Source organism: Montipora capricornis, chromosome 13 (assembly GCF_036669925.1).
Source record: "Montipora capricornis isolate CH-2021 chromosome 13, ASM3666992v2, whole genome shotgun sequence".
In the NCBI taxonomy this organism is placed as follows: Eukaryota; Metazoa; Cnidaria; class Anthozoa; order Scleractinia; family Acroporidae; genus Montipora; species Montipora capricornis.
Genome location: NC_090895.1, coordinates 22,254,742 through 22,273,650, shown reverse-complemented (window position 1 = coordinate 22,273,650; position 18,909 = coordinate 22,254,742). Strand labels below are relative to the sequence as shown.

At 38.0% G+C, this 18,909-nt stretch overlaps 1 protein-coding gene across 1 annotated transcript in view; it reads left to right on the top strand.

The window, feature by feature from the left end:
* Nucleotides 1–125: 125 nt before the first annotated feature.
* The window catches only part of LOC138030109 (tyrosine kinase receptor Cad96Ca-like), a 19,492-nt gene continuing 708 nt past the window's right edge, over nucleotides 126–18,909 (top strand). The window contains exons 1-14 of the mRNA XM_068877987.1: nucleotides 126–181; nucleotides 1,406–1,605; nucleotides 5,703–5,807; nucleotides 7,510–7,528; nucleotides 10,370–10,412; nucleotides 10,608–10,842; nucleotides 11,134–11,244; nucleotides 12,491–12,681; nucleotides 14,581–14,703; nucleotides 15,593–15,663; nucleotides 16,152–16,192; nucleotides 16,435–16,531; nucleotides 17,248–17,347; nucleotides 18,302–18,909. The exon at nucleotides 18,302–18,909 is cut by the window's right edge and continues 708 nt beyond it. Coding sequence (XP_068734088.1) covers nucleotides 1,503–1,605; nucleotides 5,703–5,807; nucleotides 7,510–7,528; nucleotides 10,370–10,412; nucleotides 10,608–10,842; nucleotides 11,134–11,244; nucleotides 12,491–12,681; nucleotides 14,581–14,703; nucleotides 15,593–15,663; nucleotides 16,152–16,192; nucleotides 16,435–16,531; nucleotides 17,248–17,347; nucleotides 18,302–18,370 — 1,308 coding nt within the window. The 5' untranslated portion in view covers nucleotides 126–181; nucleotides 1,406–1,502 and the 3' untranslated portion in view covers nucleotides 18,371–18,909. The remainder of the gene's footprint in view (nucleotides 182–1,405; nucleotides 1,606–5,702; nucleotides 5,808–7,509; nucleotides 7,529–10,369; nucleotides 10,413–10,607; nucleotides 10,843–11,133; nucleotides 11,245–12,490; nucleotides 12,682–14,580; nucleotides 14,704–15,592; nucleotides 15,664–16,151; nucleotides 16,193–16,434; nucleotides 16,532–17,247; nucleotides 17,348–18,301) is intronic.

Below are 18,909 nucleotides of genomic sequence, written 5' to 3'. Positions count from 1 at the left end.
CACTATAGACCGAGTGTTAATGGTAAATAAATTCAGATGTGGTAATCACTTGACAAGTTCTGTCTGTGGCATGCTGATGCTAATGGTTATTTTATTTTTATTTATTGTTATGTTGTTAGTTGGTCAAGGTGTTTGCTAATACTCAAAGTTATATTGGTGCAGAACTGATAGCTGATATAAGGTGAGGGAGGTTGATGATGATGATGATAATAATAATAATAATAATAATAATAATAATAATAATAATAATAATAATAATAATAATAATAACCTTTTTTCTGTTATTTAAGCAGTGAATTGAAAATATTATAGCAGGACTCTTTTGAGAACATTAAAGTGCATAGGAAACAAATATTTATCAGCTTGTTCAAAAGAGCTGATGTCACACGGCAGGTCTAATTTGCAGGTCGTGGGTTGCAGGTCATTGTTTCACCAATACAGAAAGTATCCTAAACATTCTTAAAAGCTAACCTTAGACCTAATTAGGCCTAAACAAACGTTTTTAGGCCGAAGGTTAGCTTTCATGAATGTTTAGGATACTTCCTGTATTAGTGAAACAATGACCTGCAACCCTCGACCTGCGACCTGCAAATTAGACCCGCCAGATGTCACATAGTAGACACAAAATATTGTAAAATCACAAAATATGGAATATCGCCTGCAAGGTTGAAAATTTTCAGGTTGATGTGCTGCCAGAACGACACATTGTGATAGTGATTATGATATCAACATACAGTGTAGCAACATACTCGTTACCAGACCTCTACCTTCTCGAAATGAAACATGGCTTCTTTGTTCCTTGTGCTTGAGCTGTGTAATGTCCATATTCGCTCACAACCATTGAATGAACATCAAGAAAAAATAACACTTATTGGGGAGGGAAACTCTAATTTTACCCTTTGGATGGAGAGGGCCTGCAGCCCATTGTGTGGCTATGGAAACGTCACAGTGGGCCATATCATGGAACTTCATGATGAGTAAAACAACTGTAAAAAGTTTCAGTTCTATACTGAGAACATCTTCAGAGATATTCAATTTTTCGTGAGTTTACATCATTTTTTGTCCACTATTAATGTGACGTCAGAAGTCCTCTAATTTGCATAAATCAAAATCTTAATAACTCTGCAACCTGAACAGAGCTATCTTCTTCATTTTGAAAGCTCTGTTGAACAAGCTAATAAAAAAATTGTGTCATATGCACTTAAAGATGTCATATGATTCGTTGCTTTGTTTTTTTTACTTGCTGACAGATCTGTTATACGGCTGCTGTGTTGTTGTTTCTTACCTGTGTAACAGTTTTTATTGAATAACGCCTGTATATTAAAGGCATCTCCTGAGTTATATCTTACAACATAATTTAAAGTGTACACAAGTCATTGTCCAGTTTTTTATTTTTCTGTTGCAGGTGTGGAAGCCTGATCTTTGATGTGGTCTTAAAGTTCAACACTCAGGCTGCAGAAGATGTTATTATTTCTACAATTCAAAACGCTATCGTGGGTGGGATGCTTGGAGAATTAATGGTCAATGCATCATCTATCATTGGAATTCCGCCTGTCCCTCTACCTACAACCACACAACCACTTAAAACCACTCCTAAACCAGAGAGTAAGTTTCCTCTGTTGTCATTTCTCAGTGAATCTGAGAATGTAGTACATGTATTCCATCATTCTTTGGAAGCTGTTTCAAATTTCTGGGGAAGGGGCACTATCACTATCAAGCTTAAGGATGGTGTCTTCTAATTCAAAAAACACCTTTGGCTGTCCAGGCTTGGCTAAACCAAGACCCTCCAGGTTGGTCCAGGCTTAGCCAAGCCAACACCCCTGGGTAATTAAGCTGTTTCATATCCACAGTTTCAAAACATGTGACCTCAGTGAATTTGTGTGTCGCGGGTTTGTATGAACAAAACACGATGGGTTCTAAAATGCGTTGTGAATTCCAAACAAGATACTGGCGATTTGAATAGGGTGTTCCAAGATATCGCCTTTTCGAAAGTGCTTTCCAATTCCGGCTGCAGACATTTTAGGAAGGACTTAAAATTTGCACAATGGACATTGTAAGTGTCACGCTTTAAATATAGAAAAGTTGAAAAAGTGGAAGATAGAAGATCATAGAACTTCATTTCCAGCCAAGCAATATTAAAAAATATATCAATTATCGAAATGTTTGACTGCCAAGATAACATGAAATCGGACAGAGGAAGTGACCATGGCTTTTCGCAAATTTTGTGAACGGCGCACGTTGCAAACATTTCTCACCCAACGAATTGTTTTCATTTCGTGGCTCGTGTTCTTATCAATGAACAGAGTATAGAACGAGACGAACCTTCAAATTTTCTTGCATAGCTTAGTTCAGACTTTTTTTCCAGACAAAAAATTTTGCAAACTCTCATTTGCCTCTATTCTTGTTTACAGACAGATCCCTGTTTGCGCCAATCGTGTGTTTAACCCTACTCCATAATCAGTTAAACCGTCGATAGTCATTAGTACAGATCAACCTCGTCCGCAGAGAGAGAGAGAGACAGAGAGATAGACCCTGGGAACAAGGTTGAGTTCAGATGGCTCGAGCCGTGTATTCGAGCGTCATTTGAACAGGTAGTTCTAGTCGTGCGCACAGGTGGCTGTGTGTTTTTTGAATGGAAAGCTCGACCCGTGGGCACCGGTGGTCATTTTGTTTTGAACGGAAAGCTCGATCCGTGCGCACGGTTGGCAATTTTTTCTGAACGGGAACTTGAGCGGTTCATACGACTTCAAATCATAGACACTAAAACCCGGAACGACCCACAATGATCCACATCCACAACGACGTACAACGAAATAATGAAGTACATTTTAGAGATATTAGGTTATCATTTTCTAATTGTCAGTATTGATGGGTATTGATGTAAACCGGAAGAGACACTTGTGTCTTAATATTCAGAGTCGAAGTCAATGAACTTCACCTGTTTTGGTAGTAACAAAACGATATTGACCGCGGTTTAGATCCCATCTAGACCGGCATCTAGACCGGTATGTTTTGCGGTGAAAAAGTTTTAAACTAAAATGCAAAAATATTGAGTCTTTTCTTCTACCAATCTTTGTTTATGGAAGTGCCAAAAAGCATGACGAGAAAAAAAGGAAAAGAGGACGAGCAAACTTTCAATTGGCAGAATTAAGTTCAGCTCATCGCCACTCATGGCCGTTCGCAAGCAAAATGTCAGTTAGTACAAACCAGTTACATTAAACGAATAAATTGTTCTTGTTTTCCATATGATAAACATCCTATTAATAAAGTATTCTCGTTTGTCTCACGATGTGGTCACTTGTGATGTAGATCGCAACGTCTCGACTGCATACTGATAGTCTTCATCAGGCGATAAGGTTGACTGGTTGCGTGTTACCGTTTAAGCTGGATGCTCCGCTGTGATTGGTGCATTACTTAACGTAATTAACAGAAGGGGTTCCAGTCCACAGTCTTTCCCCGCTTTCCAGCTGGCCCCTGAAGAGACCTTAGGAACGAGGTTAAAGCCATGAAATACTTGGTATTGGTCTTCTTAGGTGGTTTCTTTTGTTGTGGACCATTGTGGATCGTTGTGGGTTGTTGTGGATCGTTGGGGATCATTGTGGGTCGTTCCGGGTTTTAGTAACTACGGACTTCAAATGCCTTGCACGTGACTTTTACCTGGTTATGAACGGCTGCAAGCTTCGAGCGACTAACCGTAAGGAACGTTTTCGTGCGAGGGTCACTCGTGCTTCTTATACAGACCGCTGTCACCTCTTAGGAAATACTAGGTAAAGTTGCAGCTGCCTACATGTACATGAACATGTAGCTCCAAGATGCCTTGATTCATGTTACAGTTTACGTAGTTCATTGGAAGGACAGTGTGCAGTGTAACAACATCATTGTAACATCATGAACACTGTACCATTTGACCACCACCTGAATATCATGCAGCACTTGGTATGGCTGACAAAACACTTACATCAAAGTTTACCCCTTTAAACCTAATGATGTAAAGCAAAGAAACATTTGTTTATTAAGGAACTTATTCCGATGCTAATCTCAGTTGCGATAAGCTGTTACTTTTATCATTAATATTAAGTAACTGCTATGTTTATTTTTTTGCTAATCTCGGTTCCAGACCTACAGAAATTTGTATATAAGTAATGTTGTAGCATACGGCACGTCAAGTTTATAAAAAAATAATGCATTGCTTCACAATTTTATCACTGTGACCTATGTTTTATTTCTAATTAATTAAGCCTTGATGGCCGAAGAACAAGAGTTAATCGCTTAATTGATATTATTTAATTCATGATTCTTATCAATTTTCTATTCCATCGAATAGATACCCTGACCAAATAATGAGTAATGTTTTGACAATCTGAGTGTGCATACAACAATTTGCAAGTTCATTACCACCAAGAACAGTCCTAATCAGGCAAAGAGATCACTCATATCGATGATCCTTTTTCATTAAGTTTCAAAGAAACCGACAGAAGAGCGCAACGTCAAGTCACTTTGGAAGAGCAGATTTTTTTACTATATGCATGCCCTTACTTTTCCTTAGCAACGGGAAAACAATTATGGAACAGAGCATAAATATCAGCAAAATATGCCAGTATCAGCAAGACAAACATTCATGAAACAAGAAGCTAATTTCAGGGTCAGGGAATAAGAATGTATTTGCTTTCATGACAAGTTTTTCTCAATGACCTGTCTTCATCAGCGACTTCCAGTTTCTCAGAGGCATGTCCACGGAACCATAACTAGTAATCCCTGGTTTACCAGATCATAGAAGAGCTTTAAGTCAATTGTAATAATTGGCTTTCAAATGACTGTCTAAAGAACATTTAAACTTCTCAATTCGTTTGAAAACTTATTCTTGATCAAAATCTTTTGCTGGTTGCAAAATCAGATTATCAAAATAAGATCAGACATTTCAGCAGCCAATGTTTTAGGCTCCAATTGAGCCATAAGCTTCTTAATAAGTTAAGTTTAAAGTTATGTTTTTTTCCATCCTTGGTTGGATTTGGCCCTCTGCGGCGTGTTTATTCCAGTCTGCAGGGTGTTTTGCTAATGTTGTCCAGGTCGAACATCCAGCCACTGTGAACTTGAAGTGTAAATATCTTGGACTTCTTATTTAAAATTAACATGACAGAGGCCAACTCGTATTCTATTAATTAATAGTACTTACTCCTTTGGCCACTGCACACACAATAATTTATTATTTATTATTTATCTAAGTGCACATGTATCTCCGTTCCCTCTAAACCCATTCACACCTCTGGCGTTAGACAGAATAAAAATCGAATTGAACTGAATTTAATGAATCATGCCAGTGTCTGGCTGGCCTGCCAAAGTCAGTGGCTATTTCTTGTCTGTAGAGCGGCAAAATGTCCAACCCACTTCCACTGAATACTTGTAGATGAAATATGACTGGTTGTGTGGTATCTTTTACCTCTGATTTATGAATAGAATCTCCCTTATCACTGCCCTTTGCACAGGTTTTGTTCCTCCTCATGTTGATTAAAATCGAGGCCTGGCAGCATAGGTCAGTGTTGGTACAATGTATATTACAAGATTCGGCTTTTTAGTAAGCTTTTAGCTGTTTCAAGTTATTGATTTACAAAACAGTCCATTCTAATATTTTAACTTTATTCACAGTACTTGTGCAAAATGGATGGGCATCGAGTAACTTGTTTGTGATTTATTTCAATTTTCAGCTGAGAAATGTACATGTACCTGCACAGTTTTCGTCATTGTGACTGTCATACTCGCTGCAATTAATATTGGTCTTACTGCTTATATTATTTGGCTCCATAGAAGAGGTAACTACCTTTTTTGTTATCGTAAATGTAATTTTTTTTTGGTGTTTGTGTTTACTGCCTTTGCGTAAGTGGGCACTGGGTCACCATAGCAACTCAGTACTGCCAATTTTTAAAGTAAAACTGAGCGTTCAGTCCACTAGCTTCTCTTTCCTATCTGTGTGTGAGATCTTAAAGGACTATAGAGTTTAAGATCAAAGGTGTTGTGAGATGGGACTTATTGAAGAAGAACAACACTGGTTTATTGTCCCTATTTGAAAAGAGTTAAAAGTGGAGGGCGTAAACTGCAGGTCGCAGGTCATTTTTTCTCCTTAGCTGAAACGACCAACTAATGCTAACATTAGGCCTAAGCACTATGCTTTAGAGAATGTTTAAGCCTATGGTTAACATCTTTGTAAAGGTTTAGGTGGTTTCAGTTATGGTAGAACTATGACCTGCAATCCTATCCTGCAACCTGCAGTTTACTTCCTCCGGTAAAAAAAGGAAAGACATGCGGATCTCCTTGCAACGTTTTACGACGTTAAATGTTAGCACAGTCTGGGTTTGAACCCTAGGTTCAGTGTTCTTTGAACTGAGCAAACTTGGGATCTGCCGCCCTGCTATTGATATTGTTGTTCCACTTTCCTGTGTGTCTTTTGGATCCTGTTTAGTGAACTTGTGATCTTTCTCAACAGCACGAAAGCCTGTTCCAGACATAGAGATTTAGGAGAGAGAAGGAAATTAATGTTTTGTTGCCAAGAGGCAGGGAAAACAATGAGACACCGACTAGAGTGACCATATACCTTTTTAGCTTGTACGTCTTGTTTTCCCATTTCAGACCAAGTGATCGATTACTCTAGGAAACAGTTTCTTTCAAATGTTATCTTACGTACGTGCATATGTATGCATAACTTATGAAAAAACAAAAGGAAAATTCCCTTGACGACATCACGTGGCCTACAATGGGAAAACAAAACGTACAAGAGAAAAGGGTCACATATTGTTTGCAAGAACATGAGCCAATAAACGTTTTGGTAGGAGATGTTAACTCTTTCATTCCCACGATCGAAATCTTAATTCATTTTCGTAAACAACACCATACTTTTTTTTGCTTGGTAGTCATGAGAATCTGGTGTTATATCAATATCACACTACTAAAGGTGATAATATTTTTCATTCTCAATACCTGACTGGCTGACATTCCTTTGAAATTGTGAGGAGGATTTACGTACCGATCAATCCCGAGAGTCAAAGGCTTGATCTTGGAAGAAGGAATTTCACAGCCATGGGTTTCTGTTTCCCCAATATTTGTTTACATTAACTCATGTACATGTACTCTCAAGGCAACCTTTACTGTATGAAAGTTTGCGAATTACATGTAAAGTAGTTGAGGTTAGAGAGTTTTAGGTGTGAGTTCTTTTGGAGGGTAAGGGTGCGTTTGACTGGGTGTCTTCCAAAATGATCAAAAATGCATATGGCAAATTTATTCTTAATAATTATCTGGTTCCACAAAAACTTTGAATGCAGACGGGACAAAGCTTGTCCAGAGTATTTGTGCTTACAGTTATTAACAAGCAAGTTCGGTTCACTTTCCTTAGAAGTAAATAACTTTTAGGTCATTCAATATAGAGTACTGTTGCTCCTGAAGGGTAAATCGAATACGACCATACCACCGCCAGTTACCCAGTAATTTATTGACATGTTCTCTCTACCATTTGCTTTGTAGGCACTGGAAGACAGAAAAGGTAATCAAGAGCTATTTGCCTTTACGTATAAGATTGACATTTTTTATTAAATTAATCAGAAAAACTAACGCGGACAGATTTCGACTTTTCGATGACATCCAGTCATTATTATCAAGAAAATGAAGAAAGTAAGTATAAGTAAGTAGACAAAAACTAAATCGAAAACAATAGCCTATTGCTCTAAGCCGGTGAATCATCCAGTGACCTCACACAAAGGAAAACCCAAAGTCAAGTGAATACTTTAGCTCGTACTTATGTAAATTTTCTTCATTTTCTTGATAATGATGACAGGATGTCATCGAAACGTCGAAATCTGTATTTGCCTTATAATCTGTATGTGTCTTATATTTGCTTCTCTCACTCCCAATGGCAAATGACTCAATTTCACCAGTACATGTATGTTTCTTTTGTCAATAATTTTTCATTATTTGGAGACTACCAAGACTGGTCGCTGCGAGCGAGCAGCAACATATTCTGGATTCATGAGAAGGTAGGACGAATTCTCAAATTCACCACTTTTTCCCAGAACCCATCATAATCAGCCAGAATGCATCTTTTACAAGAATGCATTGTATTTGAACAGAACGCCGCGAAACACTCTGGAGATTGCTTAAGTACGAGGTCCCGTAAATATGATGCGTTGTTTCATCGATTATTAACGGCACCTGGTGCTTAAGCAATCTCCAGAGTGTTTGGCGGCGTTCTGCTCAAATGCAATGCATTCTGGTAAAAGCTGATAAATGGTGCAGTGCATGCTTGCTAATTATGATGCAATCTGGGAAAAAGTGGTGAATTTAAAAATCCGTCCTACCTGCTTTTTAGCTTCCACGCATGAAACTTCCGAACATCACTTTAGTTCACAGTTCGACTACTGTCACGTAATTATTTTTTTTGTGTCACCAGTTTGTAGATAGTTTTAGCCACTCGCCTTGTTCGTTAGTGTGAGTGTTAATTACCAATTGTACGATTCTCTAGTGTATTATGCATTACCCGATTTAGTGTTATAGAATTTCTAAGTGTTGCAATGTAGTCATTGCTTGTAGTCGTAATTTGAATGAATAGTTAACTATATATAGATGTAAAAAGTCGTGGGCGTTGTTTTTGGTTGTTGAAGTAGCGCAAGCCTATTGACGTACAGGAAAGCAAAGAGTTGAAGAGCCGAAGCCTGAGGGCAAAAAAGGAAAAGAACGGAGTACACTGCTAAGAGCCATTAGCGGGAGTTGCCGGAAGAATCGATGACAAAACCCCTTTGTCAGTGGCGGCGAGTTAGGAAAACACTTCAAAGAATTGAAGCTTGAGATAAGCAAGAAGAAGAGAAAACTCGAAGAAAGTGACGCGGCTGCAGTAAAGTGTAAAAGAAGAAATTGATTGCCGGAAGAGAAGGAAGCGCCGAGGTGGGAAAGAACTTGTCGAAGGTTTTGCTACTAGTTTGGCACAGGACTGAACTGTTTGACTGTAAACATTAGAGTAAAGTAATTAGTATAATTAGTATTATCGTTCAGTTTTGTAAAGGTATATAGACAATTATTTAAGTGAGGTTAGTTTTAAGCACCCTAATTAGTCTGTAATATTAAGCAAGTTTAGGTTTTTCTTTTTTTCCGATAATATTAGGATCTACAATTTTTTTCCCTCTCCTAAAGTAAAACCTTTAATTATTTTCGTTTATAAGTTTCATGCTTGTGCGTTGCGCAATTGTGGGAAGGGCGTGTGTGTGTTATTGTTTGTTTTTCGTTTTGTGTACGAACCCATCATCACACAAGGGAAAATAGCTTGTGCCTTACTCACTTCTATATGTACCGTTGCTTTGCTTACCAATGCTACACTCTTTTTTTTTTTTTTATAAGAATATCGAGTCTGAAATTTGCGAAATTTTAAGAATAAACGCGAGGCTGAAATAACGATATAATTGTGCGTGTTGAAAATCTGTAAATGCAATGCAATTATACGTTTTTAACTTAACCGTATAAAATTATTTCTTTCTCTAAACGTAATTGGGTACTTTCGTTTGTATCACGTGTTTCTGTGAGAAATTCATTTTTAAAGCCGCTAAAACGGCCAATTGTGGTCTGACGTGACATCTTGACCTCTCTGACTGCAATGAAAAGCGATGGAGCACGTTTACAATGTAACGCGATACACATCTAGACACCGAACACTTGTAATTGCCTAATACAAAACGGAAATGTCATTTAAGCGCAATACAAGAACATTTTCAGCCAAAAATCGGCAGAAAAATTAGAATATAAATTCATCCTAGGTCGAAAAAAAAAAGATTTTTGTTTTAAAAAAAAAGTGTATTCGAATCAGTAAAAACAGAATGTTCCGCAGCATTACTATTTGCGAGATACACTAGTATAGGCCTTTTTTGCCGTTTAAAATCGCATGACACCTTTTCATGGGCTGTTTACTGAAGGTATATTGATCTCTGTAAAGAGAATCAGAAATTCATCTGTTTAGACTTATGGAGGATGTGTTGGTTGTAATGGGCCATTTCCGAGTTGCTGTTTGTCTCGGTTTCGAAGTGAGTCTTGGTGCTCAACTATTGTAAGGGAAATGAGTTTGATTTGTATAAGAATACGCAACTCGTTTCCATTTGAATGGTTGTGCACCAGGACTCGCTTTGAAACTGAGGCATGCAGCAACTCTGAAATGGGCTATTAAACGACTTTATATACTGGCTTTAGAAGTTACGCTATTGCTTGTTTCATAAATATAATTGCCAGCAATAAGTTATACAGAGGGAGATCATGAGATGGACGCCAATCCATGGCGTGTTCATCACTTTTTAAGTTTCTTTTCTTCGTTTTTGTTTTCTTTTTTTGTCCTTCTTTTTCTATAAAGGGCGTATCAAGAGTCGTCATGTCAAAATGCAACGGAAAATACGGTATACTTCTATTATAAGTATTTCCCTCTGCTTTTTCCTCTCTTATCGTTTTTTACAAAACAGAGATAAGGATTGAATTTTAAATTATTTTTTAGTCTTCAGTAGAAATGCGAAATGTTGAATACCAAGTTCGACCCACCTCTCCTAATGAAACGAAACGGAGATTATTTTTGAATTATTTTAAATTCTTTTTAGCATTCGTTGGAAATGGTAAATGTTGGATACCAGCAGCCCACCCCTCGCAATGACTCGCAAGGGAGTCAATACGCGCCTCTTAATCCTTCTACGCGCTCGTGGGAAATACCTAGAGATCATGTGACCATTGAAAAGATTATTGGAAAAGGCGCTTTTGGTCAAGTTGCCAAGGCAACAGCGGATGGTCTCCGAGGAATTCCTCAGAAAACACTTGTGGCAGTGAAAATGTTGAAAGGTTAGAAGATTAGTCTTGAGACATGATTAAAATAGTGGCTAGTTAGTTACAATTTCTGTGATCTTTGCATCAATGGTGAATACAGCTGAAAATATCCATTGTAGCAAAATCGCATCTCGTTTTAAAAGTTGACATGGTTAAATGTGTTTTCTGTGGATTATTTATGCATCATTGCAAGTGGCTTTTGGCGAAAAGAATTTGTAAATCCTTTTTTTCCTGATGGTTCAAGCGGCTCCTACGAAAAGTCAGTCTTCCAAAACAAAACTAAGTTTCTTTTTCGGCCTTTCGCAGTTGCTGCCCCTGACTCAGACAAGAAAGACTTATTATCAGAGCTTGAAGTGATGAAGACCTTGAAACCACATCCACATGTTATTAAACTAATAGGCTGCGTAACTCAATCAGGTAAGCTATCAGTAAACATTGTGCATTGTGCTAGTAACAATTCATTTGATGAGGCTGAATATGATATGAAGAGTAGCGCGTTTTCACTCACGTGACCAGGAGCCATATTGGATTACCAAAACAATAGGAAAGGAAAGGAAAGGAACTTTATTTAAGTGTCTAGTCGTTCTAGCGCTGAAGCACTAAGTGGGGACACTGTAAAGTGAAATCAACAATCAACGCAAATTAAGACAAATGTTTTTTTTTTAAGGAGAGGGGAAACCGGAGTACCTGGAGAAAACCTCTCGGTGAGAACTAGAGAGCCAACAAACTCAACCCACATATGACGCCGAGTCTGAGAATCGAACCCGGGCCACACAAAAGACAGTATTTGCATAAAAATAGAGTTCAATTCCGGGAGGATTATTTTGGTACACCATCTTGGCCGACATTTCTTTGTTTTGGAACACCAAAATGGCCGCTGTGACGTCACGTGAAAACGCTCTATTGTACATATGGAAGATGTACTCCATTGAGGGGAATAAAGCCCTCTGGTATTGCCATAAAAATTCTTCACATCGTATCATTTCAATACCGAAATTAACAATTGTTTTAAATCCTGAATACTGAGAGCTCTATCAAAGTGTACTTGGCTTCGTTATAAAGTGTTTCTAAAGTTCTGAGAAAAGGTCATTGGCCACCCTGCTAGCAGAGCCTTTCTTGTGCTTGCTCAATGTTGGCGTTCTCGAGCAAGGCTCTGCATTAATCGAGTAAGATCTTGAATATGCGCTGCATGTTGCCAGGATACAGTCTCGAACCCAAGCCCAATATGCCAGATCTCGCCGCCATCTTGGTTTTTCATGGTACAGCGGGCTCAATTATAACCATAGGTTTTGTCACTAAACGGACTCTCGCACTGGAAAAACCGGTTTGACGAGAGAAAACAAGATTGACTAGTCCAGAAGCTCGGGCTGCGACGGCTTCAAAGAGTTGACGCAATTCGGGCAGAGCCTCCTTTTCTCCTCCTCAGTAAAGAAAAAGACAAAAGGAGGCTCTGCTCGCAGGGTGGTCATTGGCCAAATCATCGTTTGAGTGGCCATTTGAGTCACAACTTTTGTTCGAATGACGTTTTGTCGGCTAGCTGAGAATAGCTGTTTAAGGAGTGGCTTCAAAATTTTCATTTTATGGCATCTCGTGCTTGGGACAGATAGACAGCTTCCTTAAATGCCTTTAGGGAAATAAAATTAGTTTATCTCGTCATTTGCAGAGCCCGTCTTGGTGTTGATCGAGTATGTCCCGTACGGTGATCTTTTGGGTTACCTGAGAAAGAGCCGTGGTTTGCATGACACTTACTACAAAGACCCAGATATCAAACCCCAAACAACTCTGACGTCACAGCAGCTTATGAAATTTGCTTGGCAAATCGCTGATGGGATGAAATACCTTTCTTCAAGATCTGTAAGTTGACTTATCCTTTCAGATAATTGCAGCTCTAGCGAACTCTATTTGGCCGTAGCAATGAGTGCCATGGCAACTATTTTTCAAAAATGAAAATCTTCTGGTAAAGTGTAGACTGCTCGCAGTCTTTTCTGAGTCGAACCGCCCTCGTTGGTCACGCAAGCGAGCATAGGGGAAAATGGGATATAGGGATATAGGGATTGCACGATTTTCTGTAACCGACGCGTTCAGAATCCACCGTTGACTGTATTCTGACTTCACTGATTGAATGATAGATGATGAGTTGTCCGTTCTAAACAAGAATTCGTCCCGAACATCACACCGTCGAAACTTGCCAAAACACCCCAACATTAAATTAAGCTTAATACAGTAGTTTTTTCTGCGGTTTCCTTTCCGAATAGTTGATTGAATTCGACACGCACATAGATATTCCCACATTAGCAATAAAAGAGGCATACTATGCCTCTTTTATTGCTAATGTCATATCTGTCATTAGTTTCAATAATTAGAATATGGAATTTAACATCTACGACACGACGGTAGCGAAAATGTCATTAAAATTGCAAGTTCAGGTTTATTAATCTCTTTTATCACAATGTCGGTTTGTCTTACTTCTAAAAACTAGCGCAACTTTCCAGGAACTGAATTCGGAGGTGCGGTGTTCAAGCTACGACAGAAAATTCAAATTCGCTGCCTTGTGTTCACATCCTCCTTAAAACCTGAGAATTGGTCATTTCACGTCGCAGATTTGCTGAAAACTTGAAAGAAATGTATAAAAATGAAAAATTCGTGTGCAGAGCGTGCAAAGCTATTGCTTTTGTTCATGAACAATAGGGAGCTTAAGATTTAACGACGGCGACGGCAACAAAAACGGCGCAAAACAATGATATCATTGGTTAAAAGACCATAAATAATCGTGCTGCACGTGCAGCACGGATTTTGGGATGGATTCTTGCGGTACTCTGCTTAAGGACAACGTGAAATTACCAAATTTGAGGTTTTGACGACAACGTGAGCATGCAACAGAGAATCTTTCATTATCTGTTTTCACTTTGTAACTGCTCTTACCAATTTAGTTTTACGATACTTCCCCCAAATTGTAAGAAGTGAACGAGATAGAATAACCGCGAGAGAATTATGATAAAGCAAAGTAATATTTTGAGATGACGTTTTCGTTGAAGTCGTCGTCGTAGATGTTAAGGTCCCTTATGCAAAATTTGTAACGATTTTGTTGCTGTTGCGTCTTAGATCTTAACTCCCTATTAGCAGATTCTGAACGCGTCGGTTACAGAAGATCGTGCAGTCTCTATATCTTTGCTCAATCAACATTCTCCTCTCGGCTCGCTTGCACGACCAAATCGGGCATTTCGACTAATTCAAAAGGGACTGCGAGAAGTCTAGGTGAAGTGCTGATAGAATGAATGCATGAAGTGATCTTCTTCATGAAATTCAAGTTAAGTAGTTCAAGGAAGTACAGCTCTCTGGTAATTGTACCAGACCTTAACCAAAGCAACATGACGTTTTAAATGAGTAATATGACATAATCGCTTTTCGCATGAGGAGATTCTCTCAATTGCTGTAATTAATTATTTACTTTCCGAGATACAAGGCACCCTGCTATCGTCTTCCTGCTCTGTCTTTATGATTCCCCATAACGACCCAAACTATACTGATAGGTCAGCTTTTCTCAAAGATGACGTTTGACTATTAGTAGCATAATAAAGTTACCAAGTTACCTAAAGTAAGTTCAAATACATGCTTCCAAGCTTTGACCATCTGTCAAGACGAAAAAAGCCATAGTAAAGTTACGAACTCAAGGTGATTTTAACGAGTCTTTCTCTGTTCATTCATTCATGGAGCTACAAAGTCTTGCCTCAATAACACCATGTTCTACCGCAGATCATTCATAGAGATCTTGCCGCTCGAAATGTGCTGGTTGGGGAAAGAGAAATTTGTAAAGTGACAGACTTTGGAATGGCCAGAGATGTGCAACAGCAAAACGTTTATGAAAGGAAGACGAAGGTATAGTGAGAAATTACCAAGAGAGCAGAGCACAGACTGCATCGCAAAAGGAAACTTGCGTTCCATTACCATATTCAATCTAGAAAAAGTAAACATGTTCATAAGCGAGTAATGTAAAAATGGCCTGTGTTTGTAGCTTTCAAACCGTGTGCTTTGCAATTCAACAAAATGAAAAACTTGCATGTTAGGTAAAGCTCTTTTAAAAAGTTAAAACATTGGATTAATGGTCTGCAGAGGTGGGAGAAAAAGGCTTCATCTTTTTCTACTTAAAGAGTACCAAGAACTGTAAGGAAAAGCCGAAAATACCCGACTTTCTAAGAGCTTCCTAGCATTTTTTTCTGAAATACCTTAAGTTATAATATTCAATTCCTTATTGTCCAAGTTAACTTGTTCTTTGTTGGTGGCATGAAGGAATGTCGGGTTTCACATGTGCAGTCTTGCTTTTGATGTTGACCGTTCTGTATCCTTAACTTGGAACACTTTACCAAAATAGACCAATTTCGATATATTAAAATTCAATCCTAAACAAAAGATATCATCTCGAGGCTCTGGGGAATAAATATAAGGATTTGTATGAGTTTATTCCCCAGAGCCTCGAGATGATGCCTTTTGTTTTGGACTGAATTTTAATATATCGAAAGTGGTCTATTGATATCCCTCCCAGGCTGGTGTTATAGATGAAAAAACTTACCAAAACTCTATTGGCACCAAAAAGGCGGCGATGATAAAGCAAATAATTTAAGGAGTAAACCCAGAGACAGATTGTTAAGAAAAAGAGGAAAAGTAAGCAAAGAATGCTAATATGTTTTTTTCTTCTTTCAGCATGAGGCCTGTATCTTTATGAATGATGATGCATTTTTGAAATGATTTCTTTTCTTACAAACACTAGGGCCGCCTGCCTGTAAAATGGACGGCATACGAAGCTCTTATGTATGGAACTTACACAACCAAGAGTGATGTGTAAGTTCTCGCACTCACACCATCGCTTAACACCACCGCATCATTTATGTACTTACTGCCGCATGTTTAAAATTTTTGTTGCAGTAATTTTATGGCTTGTTGCACTAAAAATGCACACAAAACATTTTTTTAAACAATATATTTTATTTTACAGTGCATAACTCACCTCTTACTAACTGAGCGTGATAAGGCGTGCTGTTGAATATTGGCTTGAGTTCGTGACGGTACATAAAATGTTCAAAAAAAAGAGTATTTTCTAGAATCTTCAAGGTGCATTAAAATGATATCATATCCATTCCTAATTAGCATAAATACTGATATTCGAACCTATGACGAGACCTTAACTTGTCAAGTTTTATGTTTTATAAAACAATGCCTGTACCCTTCAGAATCCTAAGAAGATCAAAAAAGAAGAAAGACAAGGTTGATGAAGTGATTGATGCTAGCACATTAAATATCTTGGTCAGTCTTGTTTATCATTTTTATAGATGGAGCTTTGGAGTTCTTCTTTACGAAATTTTCACCATCGGTAAGCCTATCACTAAGGTCATTGTTAAATTGCGGCCATCTACCTCACGGATGGCATTTAAAATTGAGAAAACTATATAGTTTTTATGGAGAGATGATTTTTATCGAATTTACAGTATATAGGGCCAAAGTGAAATCAATGATTGCATATCACAGTAAAGTTCTCAATAATGGAGAGCAGATGGTATAACTAATTGTCAGAATGTTTAACATGACAAATGCAAAATGGTCTTTTCTTTTGAGGTGGATCACCATATCCTCGGATGGATGACAGAAAAATTGCAAATATCCTTCAAGAAGGATACAGGATGCCCAAACCACATCACGTGGACAATGAATTGTAACTATAACCCTTGATTGCTGCATAACAAACCGTTATCATGCAAATAGGATGATAAAAGCAGTCTTTAATTGGTTCTGATAAAATCTTCTCAAACTCGTTAATAATTCATAAGGGCTTTAGCCAATCGGAGTGCCCCATTGTGGTCAGGTGCATATGTATCTTGATACCCAATGAAACTACAGATCAAGAAACGTCTGAGTTAGTTCAAAAAATGATCAAAACACTGATTGAGACGCTTGAGTTTTAATGAACGTTCATACTAATAAACCTACGGGGAAAAAGAAACAAATCATCTACCAGAACCCAATGCATTTTGAATTTCCCGAATATTCAAGATACAACTTTTGTAGTACCTTTCATCGTTAGCGTCTAGAGGATTAAAACGAATTTGGATACCCAATAGTTCAGTGAAAGAGCATCCATGTCAGCAATGTGGGAGACACGGAATGCTCTGTTGAGTTTTGGCTATGGAAATACTGCAGGAAAGTTGGAAACAAAAGCGAAGGCCGCGCGCGGTTGTGGGATACAGCGATAAAATTTTTCTTCCCAGTCCTCCAAATAACGTCACCAGATCAGCTGGTGGGAGCTACAACGTAGTGTGATGATCTCCAGACTTAACTTGTTTCATTCCCGCAGTTCAAATGTATGTCTTTAATACATTGTTGTTTCATAAATGACATCTTTTGTCCAAATCTCTGTCCTATTCCTTGCAGGTACAAAATAATGATGTCTTGCTGGTTGAAAAACCCCAATGCCAGACCAACATTCCTTAATTTGAAAGACAAGCTGGAAAAGATGGAAAATCAACATAAGGTGCGAATCTAAGCCAAGCACCAAGTATTAAAATAGTAACTCAAATTTTCTGATAGGTTTGTTCACATATTATCATCTTTAGGAGGCTCAAACCAGTCCCAATACATTCAAGGAACTGCACTATTCTAAGTACTGACTCTGTAGCGCTATATAACCAAAGCATCTATGTTATAGTTTCATGAAAAAAGCAAATATCGCTTAACAAAATGCACTTAATAGTCACTTTATAAGTCACCATAGCAACATGCAACTCATCAAAACCCCTAGAATTTGCCCTTTAATGGTGATCTCAGAAACGCCCTTGGTGAACCCCATTTTTCTCTTACTGGAGAGCAATTCGTAGACTAAATAGAAACTCTTTGCAAAGTTAAAAAAAAAAAGAAATTCAATTCAGAGCTATCTTCACAACTGGGATATTTCAGGTAGTTCTGAATCCACTCCAGATTGTTTTGTTTTTGTTTATTTAATTTGCAAAGAGTTTTACTTTAGCCTGCCCATCAATTTACAGCAAAAAAAAATTGGAGTTACTGAGTTCGTTTTTTAGATGTAGGCTTTTTCGTGCAAAATATATGGTGTTTGTAGATGGGTTTTCTGTTGCTTTTGACACCTTAAGTACTACATCATAATAAGGTGTCTGTCGTCTTAAGCAAAAATTGTTGTTTTATATGGTACCACAACATTGTTGATGGGTCATTTAAAAGATGATATTATCCGTACCTCATCCCATCTCATTTGCAATCAATAAATCGATTAGAAACGTTTTGTCTTGGGTCTCATGCCATTATCAACTATCATCTTTTTTCAACCTAAACAAAATAAAACAAAAAATAAAGGAGTTTAACTCAAGGACACCAACAAGGCAGCCCATTTTTTGTTGGACATCAACATAGCCTCTAAGAATTTGTGCTCTGCTTATAATTGTTGTTGTTGTTGTTGTTTCTTTTCGCTTTACAGAGGTTGATCAACATGGACATTTACGACAATACACAGCTGTACGCCAACGTGGAAGATTTGGGTGCATGAATATCGAGTGATTTCTCAATGCAAGGATTTGCATGTTCTTTTAATTCAACTTAGGGTGCGTTTCTTTGGGAAAATCCAAGGCGTTTTCGAAGATTTTGCCTTGGTTCTCCCCTTGCAAAGTCTCGGAAAATAGCAAATTTCGACACTTAGGAGTCTCGTTATTGGAATATTAGTTCTGTGAGATCTCTCCTGCCAAATTGTCTTTGGCGAAGTTTATAAATAAACTTTTGGAAAAGTAGGAGTCGTATCTAAGGCTTTATTTAATGCGGTATTCTGGATAGAAAAATCTATAATAGTGACGATTTCGATATATGCCAACTAGGCCATTTGGCGACTTCTCTTTGTTAGGTTTTTTAGCCCTTGGAAGGTTGCCTAAGAAATCAGCAATTTTCGAAGATTTTGTCTTGATCTCACCTTTGCAAACTCTCGGAATACCGCAGTTTTCGAAATTTTGGAAAACTTGCTATATATCTTATTCTTAGCCTTTTTTAATGCGTTTTTTTTTTAATAGAACTAATCTATGATAATTAAGCTTGCAA